This window comes from Zalophus californianus, chromosome 7 (genome assembly GCF_009762305.2).
Source record: "Zalophus californianus isolate mZalCal1 chromosome 7, mZalCal1.pri.v2, whole genome shotgun sequence".
In the NCBI taxonomy this organism is placed as follows: domain Eukaryota; kingdom Metazoa; phylum Chordata; class Mammalia; order Carnivora; family Otariidae; genus Zalophus; species Zalophus californianus.
Window position 1 is genome coordinate 26,695,839 of NC_045601.1, and position 12,523 is coordinate 26,708,361.

General features: G+C 39.6%; 1 protein-coding gene across 4 annotated transcripts in view; it reads left to right on the forward strand.

Annotated features, from left to right (window-relative positions):
- Positions 1-12,523, forward strand: part of NHSL1 (NHS like 1) — a 127,456-nt gene that overhangs the window by 50,770 nt on the left and 64,163 nt on the right. The window contains exon 1 of one of the 4 annotated variants that reach the window (XM_027602866.2): positions 9,384-9,891. The exons of the other annotated variants lie outside the window; for them this stretch is intronic. Coding sequence (XP_027458667.1) covers positions 9,834-9,891 — 58 coding nt within the window. The 5' untranslated portion in view covers positions 9,384-9,833. Of the gene's footprint in view, positions 1-9,383; positions 9,892-12,523 lie in introns of those variants that run through there. 4 annotated transcript variants of the gene reach the window in all.

Here is a 12,523-nt window from a genome sequence, read left to right on the forward strand (position 1 = left end):
GCTACCACATCCCCCTGCAGGTGGCGACCTTCTACTTTATTTCGTCAGCCGCCCCCAACCCCACCCCACACAGAGTCTTCATTAGGATGTCCCCTTCATCCAATTTTAAAAGTACAAGAGAGCCCAGAGTATAAAGCACTTTAGCTAATCACATGACTCTTAAATTAGATCTCTCAGATCATCACATTATACTTTGGCTTTTCATTCTACAATGAGATTTTTTTTTCTTTCTTCCCTGAAGATTTTAAAAGGAAGGTTGAAATTGATTTTTTTTCTTTTCAAATTTGAGGTTCATTTCCCTTTAAGTTATTTTTATCATAAAAGGATGTAATTATGGTAAATTTAAATAGCACAGAAAATTAGTCTCTTCTCTAAGATGCGATAGACCCCTAATATGCATTCTGTGTTTTGAATGATTGAATTAGGAAAGGTAAAGTGAGTTTAGAATTGAACTAATTGATATGTAGCTCTACTCATATACATTATTTCTCTCCTGAATGAGCCTTTATATTCCTAATATAGGCTGAGTTAGAATGAATTAGATGGAATCAGTACTAACGTGGGTGGATGGATTAGAGCTATACAACATGTCATGAAGAATAATTGGTACATGCATAAGAGGCTTACAGTTAATGAAATTATTCATTCTCTTTCTGTGAGACAGACGTAGTTCACTTTTGAGGAAGTTCTCCTTGAAGTAAAATGGCCTATATTTTTGAAATAAAGAGTTACTAAAGCTCTGTCAAGGAATGCCTCTTAAGGTTAACATTTGAAAAACAAACAGGGGCGTGCCAAGTCGGGCTAAGTCAGGGATCAAGCATCCCAGGGGATGAATGACAAGCGCGGAGGCATAGAGGCAGAAATGAGTGTGGCCATTAGCAGTCCTGCCCCACCAGCCTTTTCCCAGTGAGGGCAGAGGCAGATGGGAGCTTGGATGCTGGATAGCTCCATGATGTGCTGCCGGTCCCTTATTTTGTAAAATAAGAAAGACTGGATGGGACACTCTTTGGGACCGTCTTCAGTTCTGTCTAGGAAAATAGGAAATCTCCCCTTTTCAACTTGCCCTTGCCATATCACTGCTCACCGTGACTTCCAGCCTCACAGCCCCTTCCCTTCGCAGAGCCCTCCACCGTCAGCCCCACCTCGTGCCCATCATCTCGGGCCAGTCTCCAGATTGTCCCATGTCCTGAATTAGAGGGACATTGCATCCTTCCAGCCCTGCAGGCAGGACTGAATTTTCATGCTGTGTCAGCCGGGCTCCCTTTGTGCTTTGGACTTTTGATTGGGGTTTCTTTTTTTCATAGCATGTTTTCTGTCTGCCTCGCCTTTCATTTGTTCAGCATTTGTCACATGAATATTGTGGCTTTACTAAACTAGTCACAGTGATAGCAGACGTTTTGAAATTGACCGAGCAGATGGTAGCAGTGGTTTTAGACTAAATTATTAACTAGGATCCACAGCAGAAGCCTTTAGCTTCAACACATGCAGAGTAAAGGGTGTTTCTAGCATCAGAATTAACTGGTCGAGTGAATGCCAGATCAGGTTCCTTCTAAAGGACTGATACATTATCATCTCCTCAGGTTTCCCCTTCTACACCAGCCACCTCCCTTTACCAGATATTGATAGAGAGATTTCCATCTGCCTTGTTTTCAATATGCCATATGATTCATCATTAAAGATTAATTCAGAAGCAGGAGGAAGAAAAGATCATTGTACCACAGAAGTTCTAGAACGTTGGGGATTTTTAACATACCTTTATGAAATAACATAACTCAAGGGACAATTACTATAATTCTTCATGAGCGTCTGTCATCAGACACGTGTTTTCATTCCGGGACAGTATTTCTACAGCATTACCTTGTAGACTGTGTGTGTGTGTGTGTGTGTGTGTTTAACCTCCTTATGCAACCGTAGAAAGCACAAGATCAAAATCACACCCAGGGTAGGCTCAGTTGGTTAGGCGACTGCCTTCGGCTCAGGTCATGATCCTGGAGTCCCGGGATCGAGTCCCACATCGGGCTCCCTGCTCGGCAGGGAGTCTGCTTCTCCCTCTGACCCTCTTCCCTCTTGTGCTCTCTATCTCTCATTCTCTCTCTCTCAAATAAATAAATAAAATCTTAAAAAAAAAAAATCACACCCAGGGTATAACTGAAATTTCCCCACTTGTCTGTAAAAGGCCTTTCTTTATAACTGGTTTATCTAAAACTAGTATCCTATCCAGGATATGCATCTGATTGTGATGGTCCTCAAATCTCCTTTCAAATCTCCTTTAATTTGGCATATTCCTTATTATTATTGTTATTATTATTATTATTTGACTTACCAGAGAGGCCAGACCAGCAAAATGTTCCACTTTTAGTTTGATGGTTTTCATTTTTTCCTCTAACTCTTGTATTCCATGTAAACTGGAAAAATTTAACTTGTCAACAGTGTTTAACTTGATTTTACCATAGGTGATGCTTATCCTTGGTATTTCATCACATCAGGGGCCACATGATATTGCTTGTCCCATTAGGGTCTCCTGGATTAGGAAGATGGCAAGCTGGTCCTTCCACTGTGCAGTTGCTCTAATATTCCTCTTATATGGCAGCTCTGCAGTAATGGAACCTAAAATTGACAAGTGAATCAAAGAAGTTTTGAATGTGTGAGGTCTTAGACTGTTGAGAGAGGAGTAGTAGAAATTTAGAGGGAAGATGCCTGATGGGAAAAAATAAGAGATCCTTTAGTCACATGTAACCAGCTCACCTTTTTGGGTTGATTCTATTCAGTTAAATGCCTAACAGCCAGAACCTTTAGTCAATTCAATTTGTTTTGAGTAATATAAAGTATATTTTTTCATCTGTGTGTGAAATCCTTATGGGTGTTTTTTTTATATCATAAATTACAATTGTATCAACAAATGAATTATACTGTAGATTTTTTAAAAGTCCTTTACTTGTGAAATTTTATCTCCCTGAAATTCAACTTTATCTCTGGGAATCCTGAATTTTATCTGACAGCCCTATTTTTTAAAGTTACTCTCTTATTTACATTTATTGATTGTATCAGTTCATCTGCCTGTGTTACTTGCTTTGCAGCTTCAATAATGATTGTTATTTTGATAGATAAAAATTACAAACCATATATAATTGCCCTCAATGTGAAAGTGTTTATAGAAACATGAGACACAATTCTTATCTCCAAAAGTTAGAGTTGTGGGAAGACTTTGTTTCTTAATAAACAGGAGGATAGGACTAAGCTATCTCTAAGTTTATTACTAAAGCATTATTATGAATGTTTAAGTAGATTATGTTGCTTGTTAATTTTTGTTAATTTTTTTAACGCTGAGATGTGGGACTCCCCAGGACGCTGAGATCGTGGCCTGAGCCAAAGGCAGACGCTTAACTGGCTGAGCCACCCAGGCACCCCTAAATATTTCTAAAATCTCTTACTATTAAGTGTACACTTTATTTTATAGGCCCAGGGGCCTTCTGTTGGATACTTTCTGCTATGATATTTTCCAGTGCCCCCACTCTAAGAAGTACAAGAATGCTTGGGTGTGTCTCTGGATTTAAAAATTGTATTTCAAGTATTCCAACCATGTGTAAAAGATAACGAGGACACCTAAATTAACTTAGTCACGTACAATCTTTTATTTCAGATGTTAAGCTTGATTTTTAAAAATAGCCTAAAACAAATTAACAGTCAGTAAAAGTCCTGTTTATAGATAAGGCTGGGCTGAGAACTTTCGTATTTTGAAGAGGTAAAATTCCTTTGAGAAGAACTTAAAATTATCTTTTGGTACATGACCCTGACCAGAGCTCCATTATATCTGATTTTTGTTTCCCTTCCCTTCTTCCAACTTAGACCACAGTGATCTTTACTGATTATATATACCATTTTCAGTTGACCAAGGATTCAAATTTCGTGTGATTCAAAATGTGTACATTATATGGCATCATATCTGCATATAACTCTTGTGGACAGTATTTGGAAGGCAGCTATGCTCACCACTATACCACCAACGCAGACTTTTGTGGACAGTATTTGAAAATGTTCCTTTTTAGTAAATACTGTTTAACAGAGTCTGTGAAAGTTTTTTGGATTCAACATAAAGACTTTTAATGCCCCAGCCACCCCCAATGCACAGAGGAGGCCTGAAGTTTTGTCTAGGTGGAGATGGGGCCGTGGGGGAAGAGGGGCTAGAAGCCTTATCTGTGAGTCCTGGGAGCCTTAGCTCTGCTCTTAAGAAGCTCTCAGGTTTAAACATATAATCTTTTGTCCTTAGTAAAAATAATAAGGTATTTTAAGGTTGTACTCAAGACGACGTGGGTGTTAATGGAGTCATTTATTAAACAGCTAGGGTTTAATTTTAAATTTTTATACCTTAAGTGTATAATGGTTCCTGGAGTTACAGACTTAAATACAGGCTGATAAGACCAAGGTAGTTGTAGAAAAATGGCCCTGAGAGAGAACTGATTCAGGCCTCCTCACCTCTGGCATGCATTGCTACAACAGCTCCCAGCTTCTCTTTCTGCCCTGGTCAAGTCCACTCACATCCACTGCTCCCCTTGCACTAGTGCTCTCTTGGAAATGTGACACTGGCCTTACAGCTTTCCCTTTTTAACTCCCATCAGTGACTCCCTGGCCCACCAATGAAAACCCACCCCCTTATGGGAAGCAAGGGCCTTTGGGGTCTGGCCCTGCCTCTCTCCACCTCCCTAGCCGCCTTTCCCCCCCACATCACCCCCCTCCTTCAGGATAAGCTTATCCTGAACCTCCGTGCGACCGTGACTGTGTTTTATCTAAGAGTTCTCTCTTCCACTCTGTACTCCAAATGGGGTGGGTGCCCTTTGCCATCTTTTCCATTAATATCATGGTCTTATCTCTCTCCCTGTGCTTGTTCATTACTTTATTGTTCTTATCTCTTTGGGTGTGTTGCTCCATTGGACTCTGACCTTCCTAAGGTCAGGAACCAAGGAACCAAGTTTGATTTACTTTTAACCCGGATGTCGGGGGAGTTAATAAGTTCTCGATGTAAAATTTCTGAGTGGTTGAATGCAAATGCATAGTTACAGTTAAAATTTTTAGACTGTATATTACTTTGCAAAATATTTCTTTAACTCTTTGCTAATATGTTGTATACCTACTCCTGGAAAGTAATCAGATCGCTGTAGAGATACTCAGATGATTCCTAGAAGAAAAATTTTAAATGCTGGTCAGAAATGAAGATTTCATTTCAGTGAAAGACTAAGCAGAAAGAAATGTTGGAACTTTATAAGGATGCAAATATTTATACAGTAGTAGTGGTAATAGAATCCTCAACCAGGATAAGCCACCAGGATTGTTCAAGTGATGAAGAGCATATTTTTCTGTATAATATTTGGCAGTATTTTTAGAGAACATGATTCTCAAATATATTTATGTGTCCTAATAGGGACTATTTTATAAGATATATTGACTTGAATGTACTAACTAAAGATATATTTTCCCAGCTTAATATGTGCTAATGAAAGAGAAATCAGGACACAGAGATTCTCATCTTAGCTCCTACGTTGCATTAGCTTTTAGATCTCCGTTTTCTCATTTTTGACTGAAGATGAGATCTACCTGTCTGGTTCATTGAAAAATTGACTGTAATAGCCCTTATAGAAATGAGGAAGTTCTTGATAAGCAGCTAGGGTTTGGGCTGAAAGCAGATTGGCTTAAATTAGACATCCAGCGTGAGATAATGTGAAATTTAAGTAGAGGTTAGCAATATGGATCTGGAGGACAGACAAATGAAAGACAATAGTGGGAGAGGAAGATTGAGCAGAGCGTTTAAAAGTAGTAGCATAATCCATGGATCATCAGTCTTTTTCCCTAAAGGTCTGGATAGTAAATAGCTTCAACTTTACAAGCCATACGGTCTTTGGTGAACATAGCCCCAGAGCAGCCATAGACAATAGGTAAACTAGTGGTGTAGTGGTGTTCCATTACAACTTTATTATTGGGCACCAGAATTGGAATTTCATAGAATTTTCACATCATGAAATATTATTCTTTAAATTCTTTTTTCAACTATTTAGAAAGGGGTCGGCTAATTTTGGCCGAGGGGCTATAATTTCCTGAGTCCTGCTTTTCTCCAGTAAAAAATCATGAAGGTTTTAATGAGTAAGTAGCACAGGACAAATGTTTAAGGACAGGCTCTTTGAAGCTTGTTAAGAGTTTGTTAGAACCCAGAGAAGGAATAGTCGGATGTAGGAAAGGAACAGGTGTTATACAGTGTTGATGAAAAGCTCAAGAACTGGGTCATTAGTGGTATATAATTAAAGATAATTACAAGAGGAGAGAGAAGATGACCATTGGTACGAGTTAGAGGGGCACTGGTGACCACTGGAAATTTTTTGTAAATGAATAGAGAGAATTTTAGGCGGTAGAAAAGATAATGTATAGCCGGTGGAACTGATAGGTTTAGAGCAATCTTTCACGGAGCTGGTAACTTAACTCTGAGGCAAGTAAAAACATTGAGGTCTGCAAAGTTTATTTCCCTTCTGTGAAAGCATGACTGACCCTTCATTAAGCTTAGGGCTGCTTAGCTATGTCTTAAGATTTCACTCATCTGTGTAACAAATATATATGCTTACCACATACCAGATACTGTTCTAAGGACTTTATCAATAATAACTCCTTAAATTCTCATGATAACCTTGCAACATAAATACTTTTATTGTCTCCATTTTACAGATGAGAAAAGCAAGGTATAGAGAGGTCGCTCCTCTAGTAAGTGACTAATATCCTGGGTGGGATGGCTCCAGTATTGGGCTTTTCATTCCTACCTGCCCTTTACTGTCAAATTTTCCATGTCAGGGCACCTGGGTGGTTCAGTCGGTTAAGCATCGGCCTTTGGCTCAGGTTATGATCTCCAGGTCCTGGGATCGAGCACCACGCCCACGCCGTGCTCCCAGGTCAAGGGGGAGTCTGCCTCTCCTCCCTCTGCGCCTCCCCTTGCTGGTGCTCTCTCTGTCTCTCTCTCAAATGAATAAATAAAATCTTAAAACAATTTCTTTTCCATGTCTAGATATTTGAACTTTGTTTTTCTGCTGTTAATAGGGCTAAAGTTGGAAGAGGCAGTACCATGGATTTATATATTCTCTGTTGAATGTATAAATGGAGCAATTAAAAGGTATTAGATACTTCTATAAAAACCTGGCTCTTCAATAAACTATGACACTGAGGCCATGCAAATTATAAGCCTGTTCTCATGCTGATGTGCAGGCTGTAAAGTAAGAGATGATAAAATTATTGGGGAAATCTTTATAATTAATAAGCTCTTTCAGAACATAAGCTGATGTGTCATGTGGTAAATACCATAATTTATTTGGCTAGCATCTGAAGATCTGGACTTGAGGGGGGCAGCATGGAATGATGCATAGAGGACAACGTACCCTGGATGCTGGGATGGAAGCCTACTTTCTACTCCTAGCCTCACCACTGACTGGTGTGCAACCAAATAGTGGTATCATCTAGACACAACTATGGCCACTTACTAAACAATATCAAGTGAGGAAGGAAATTCCTCCATGTGTGACTCCTAATATGGTTCGTTTGCTTAGAGCACTCCTCTGACTAGTCCTAGTGGACTGGAGTGTCTCACACACATCCCCCATCCCTGGTGATCATATCCCCTCTTTAAATGAGAGCCAATGGATTCACTGTAGATTTTTGTTTTATTGCCATCTCCTCCTTAAGGTTTTTACTCTCATCTCGCCTTTTCAATGAGGTCTACCCTGACTACTATTTAATACTGCAACCTGGCCACTTCCCCAGCCCTAAAATCTTTTTTATCGTATTCAGGCTTTTCTTCTGTCCATTCACTACCACCTTCTAACATGCCATACAATTGTAGTTTACTGTCAAATCATATAAGCCCCGTGAGGGCAGGGATGTCACTGATGTACCCAAGATGCGTGGCACTTAGTATGTGCTCAGTATTTACCTTTTGAATGAATGGTTGGATGCCGTTGTTGTCTACATGAAAAGCTACATGTTATTTCCAACCCCACGTATGTGGAGTGACATTGTGGGTTGCATTTCTCCAAAACTTGGGTGTTGTGAATCTGAGAGCTTTTGTCTAGAAGCCCACCCGCTACTACCTGTCTCTCATGCAGTGAGACTGAGATGCGGCTCTTGAAGCAGAGCGTGGTCACTCTTGCTTATAAATTTGTTTTCCTAAGGGGAATTTCGCTTGCCAATTTAAGGCAGCTATATAATTTAACTTTGGAGTCATTTCTCATTTGAGTCGTTTCTTGTTTGCCATCTGGCCATGTAATTACTTTTAAGTAAAACTATGTACAGGAGGAAAGCACAAATTGAAAATCTGTGATAATGTGGATGGTGAGATGATAATACGTGTGTGTTTTATTTTTTTTGCTTTGCTTTGCTTTTGCTGTTGTTCAAAAAATACAATTAAGGGAGAGGGGAACATTTGAGGAGGAATCATTGAGATCTTTCCCTAGAGGGAGCCCCTTATATAAATTTTCTTCTTTGAGAGTTTTTGTTATAAACTAAATGTTTTGAATTAGTGGATTATTGCATTTTTCCATTCATTTATAAGTCTGGCCCTAAGCTATGAAACAAGAGGTTTCCAAAGCTGTTCTGTCTCCAAAGCTGTTCTGCCATGAAAGGGACCTGGGCAGAGGTGTGGGCATCATTCTTTTCCTTGGTCCGTTTTCTTAAGTGTTTTCCAATCTGTATTATTTTCCTTTTTGTTCCCAGTCCCTTTAGCCTGGAAGTTATTTTCCTCGTGCCAGCCTAGGTGTATTATTATTTCTGAATCTTCCCTTTCACTTTGCTTCCCCAGTTCTTGGAGGTTAATTGCAAATGGACAAAGGAACCAGAACCCAGTACTGTATATTCAAGTTCAAGAGAAACCTAAATAATGTTTGTTTGGAATTACTGTCCTCCCTCATGGGTAGAAGCGGGTGTGTGTGTGTGTGTGTGTGTGTGTGTGTGTGTGTGTGTGTGATTTTTTAAACCAGGTGCTTAGATAATTAAATTTAAAATACAGATTTAAATTATTAGGGTACAATTGCAATGCTGATGATCAGTCACTGGCAACAAACAAACGAACAAATAAACTACTGGGTGAGAAGACAGGAGGTACTAATTTGCATGAAAATGCAACCAAGTCATCTCGTACAGCTCCGAGGAGATTCTGTTGTAAAGTTTTACTGCTTGTAAACGTTCCTTTTGGTGTGGGAGGCAGGGCCTGGGGGCGTGGTGGGGGAAACAATAGTTTGGCTCTCCACCCCCCCATCCCCAAATCAGTTCAAATGCCTGAATTAATCGGAGAGTCAAAGAATCAAAACAGACTCACTGTAAGTCTTGTGGGCTCCAGTAAACAGATCTGGATGTACCTAGTAGCCTGGAGAAAATGGGGAATACATTTGCTTCACCTTGGCTTGCGTAAAGGAAGATCTGCACTCTTTTCATTGAGAGGAGAAACTTCTGATCTGTTGGAGAGAAAGTGAATAAATGAGCACCGAGGCAGAAAGACTGATGTGGCTATCATGCAAATAAGAACTGTGATTGGCTTTCTCTTTCTTTCTGTACACTTGTCACTGCAGCTCTCAGCCTTAAAGATTAGGTTTCAGTGGGAACTTTTCAGGTTCAAGGACTGTTAATGGCTTGTAACTGCCTGACAATAAACTCAACCTCAACATTACATCAGCCCCACCGGCAGATGTCTAAGGATTTGAGACTGGAGGAAGAAAGTTAGAATCTGGAGCAGAAGGATACAGCTTACCACCTGCCTGATGGGCTGAGCTTTTAATGTGATTTAAATTTCTAAGTCCTATGTAGGCATCCTGGAAATGGTGGTCTTCATTAACGCAAAGATCAAGTCTTTAATTAAACTTTTTAAGAAAAAAAGTAAGTAATTTCCCCTCCCCTTCCCCCTTGATGGTGTGTGTGTGTGTGTGTGTGTGTGTTTTGTACTACTACATCTTTTTGAGTGATGGCGTTAGAATGTGAAACAACATAATTAGCACAAGTTAAACTCTGTTCTCTACTAAGTTCAAATACCTCAGACTTTTATAACTCTAGGGCAGAATTATGTGATTTTAGCATGTCTTATTTATTTATGGTTGGGATTTTAGGTGAACCACTTCTTCTGTGCTTCTCAAAAGAAGCCCTTTGAAAAAAAAGTGGGGTATTTACCTTATGTCCTCCTTGATGTATGTTTTTTTGATTCTTTGCCTTACTGTGCAGGGAGGCTGTGTGTGATCTCTCATGTAATTTTGCTGGCGATGATCCTCTGAAACTCCCTGGAACTCTGTTATGTATTTCAGAGCTCTGGGACAAACTCTGTCTAGACTGATCAGTCACTGTAAAGCGCACAGAGTTTGTGGCATGGCCTCATTGTGTACTGACCATTGGTGTACCGTGTCTGTTTAATCCAGATCCTTCTTCATTCTCTGCAGAGTACAAAGTTTACAAATACATGGTTTTGTTTTTACATAGCTGTTGGCTTAATTTAGTTTAGCTTTTGGACCAGTGATTTAAACTAGATAAATGTGGATGGGTATGAGCACTGGTAAGAGAGACATTGGAGAAAACAACAAAGAACAGCCCTCTGGGCTCATTTTCTCTGGCTCGGTCGAAAGCTGTCTTTGGATGGACTGATTAAAATCTGCCCTGCAAGAATGAGATGCTCCAGAGAAGAGACGACTGTTCTTTCTTAGGAGCCATTTGGTAGCTGTACAGTGGGGCCGATGGTGTGATGGATTTGATTTGTAATTGGCAAATAGGAAGTTTCACTTTTCAATAGTTTTCAGCTATGAAGTGTGGTAATTCGGTCTTCCAAATAAATGCACATCAGCACAAAACATTGCAATTAATCATGGCTACTCTTTGGGGGACATATGGTGAGTTCCGCCCTGTGCAAGCTTCTCAGGCACGTAAATAAGGGCTACATACATCCTCTCTTTGTGGATTTTATGTATTAAGATTGATAATTACATGCACCATGCAAAACATTTGTTCAACAAGAGGTTACCTGAAATACCAGGTGCCCAATTTACATGCTGCTTTTGTCAAACATTAAAAGCAGAAAGCACACAGACATTTCTGTTTTTAGCTTGATGTCTAGTTCGCAATGTTTATTTTCCCATTTAGCAACTTACGGAGAAGGTGGGATGATTTGAGAAGTGAATTATTTGGAGATGAGGCTTACAGAATTTAGTAACTGTAGAAAAGATGGGCTATGGGGGAGTGCTAACCTGTGACTCAGGTTCCCAGGAGCACAAAGAAGGCCAAGTTCCCCTTCAGCAATAGGTCTAAAGGCAGGGGCTCTGTTCGATTAATTTCACTGCTCCTGCCACAATCATGCTTTACATATATTAGCTCATTTGATCTTTGTTAACAGCTCTATAATACGTTGCAGTTAGGTACACTGAATTAATGTGAAGTACGTTCAAATAGAAAGTTCAATAGTTGAGGGATGCTTGTTCATTTTATTTTGAGAGTCTGTTTTATAGTTTCGTTTCTAGGGACGTACGATGTTGTACAAATGTGTATGCTCAGTGTGCACTCTCTAGCATGTCAGAGTCATGGAAGACTTGGGGGCTCACAATTCTAGGATCTGCTGGTTTTACTTGTCATCCCCAGGAAATGCTTCAGCACGGGGGTTTTTCTCTTAAACTTCCCCAGTCTTTCCCTACATCTGGCTTATAAGCAGCAGATACATAGAAAGGGTTAAAAATTGTCGATGGTTATATTTGGTGCTGTCAGCTTCATGTTGGGCTCCACTGGTACCCCCAACTCGTCTGTATTTCAGGAAAAAAACAAAATAGACACAGAGATCCCAAGCCTTAGGGGGATCAAGGAAAACTACAATGGAGATTTAGGCTACCTTTCATGATTACCTGTTGTTTCCCCTCTGGTGTACTCTTTTGTATTGGGAAAACTCAGTTGAATTGGATTATGTTGGGAAGGGTCAATTGCATTGGAATTTTTAAAAATATTTTTTAATATAATAGTATTCCATAAACAAAAAATACTCTACGAAAGCAGGAAATGTGGAGAAAATTTTGTAGCACAAATTGTTTTCTACTTCTATTAGATATGCTATTTAAATATATTTCATTGAATGTGCTTAATTTTTTTTTTTTAAATTGAGTTTATTACAGTGATGTTTGGCTTAGAGGGGAAAGATTTGGTCTCCACCTCTTGGTAGGAGATTTGTTTCTGTCTTGACAATCTAACATTTACTGTTGCAATGACATTGTACAATTGGATGAATATTCATTGTGGCAGAGTTAAGTAGGAATTGGAGGTCTCTATCAATTTTCTTAATTGTTTTCTAACTTCGGAGTAGAGGGAGGGCCCAAAATGCTGGGAAGCAGTTAACTGAGGAAACAATCCTACCAAAACATTGTGGGGGCTGATGGACAGTTTCAGCTTTTTCTTTAGAGACAAAACACTGTGGGAAGGATCCCTGGAGCCTAAGATTAAACCTTATTCAGAATTTGCTCCATTCCCCGTTTGTTGGCCCTTACCCCAT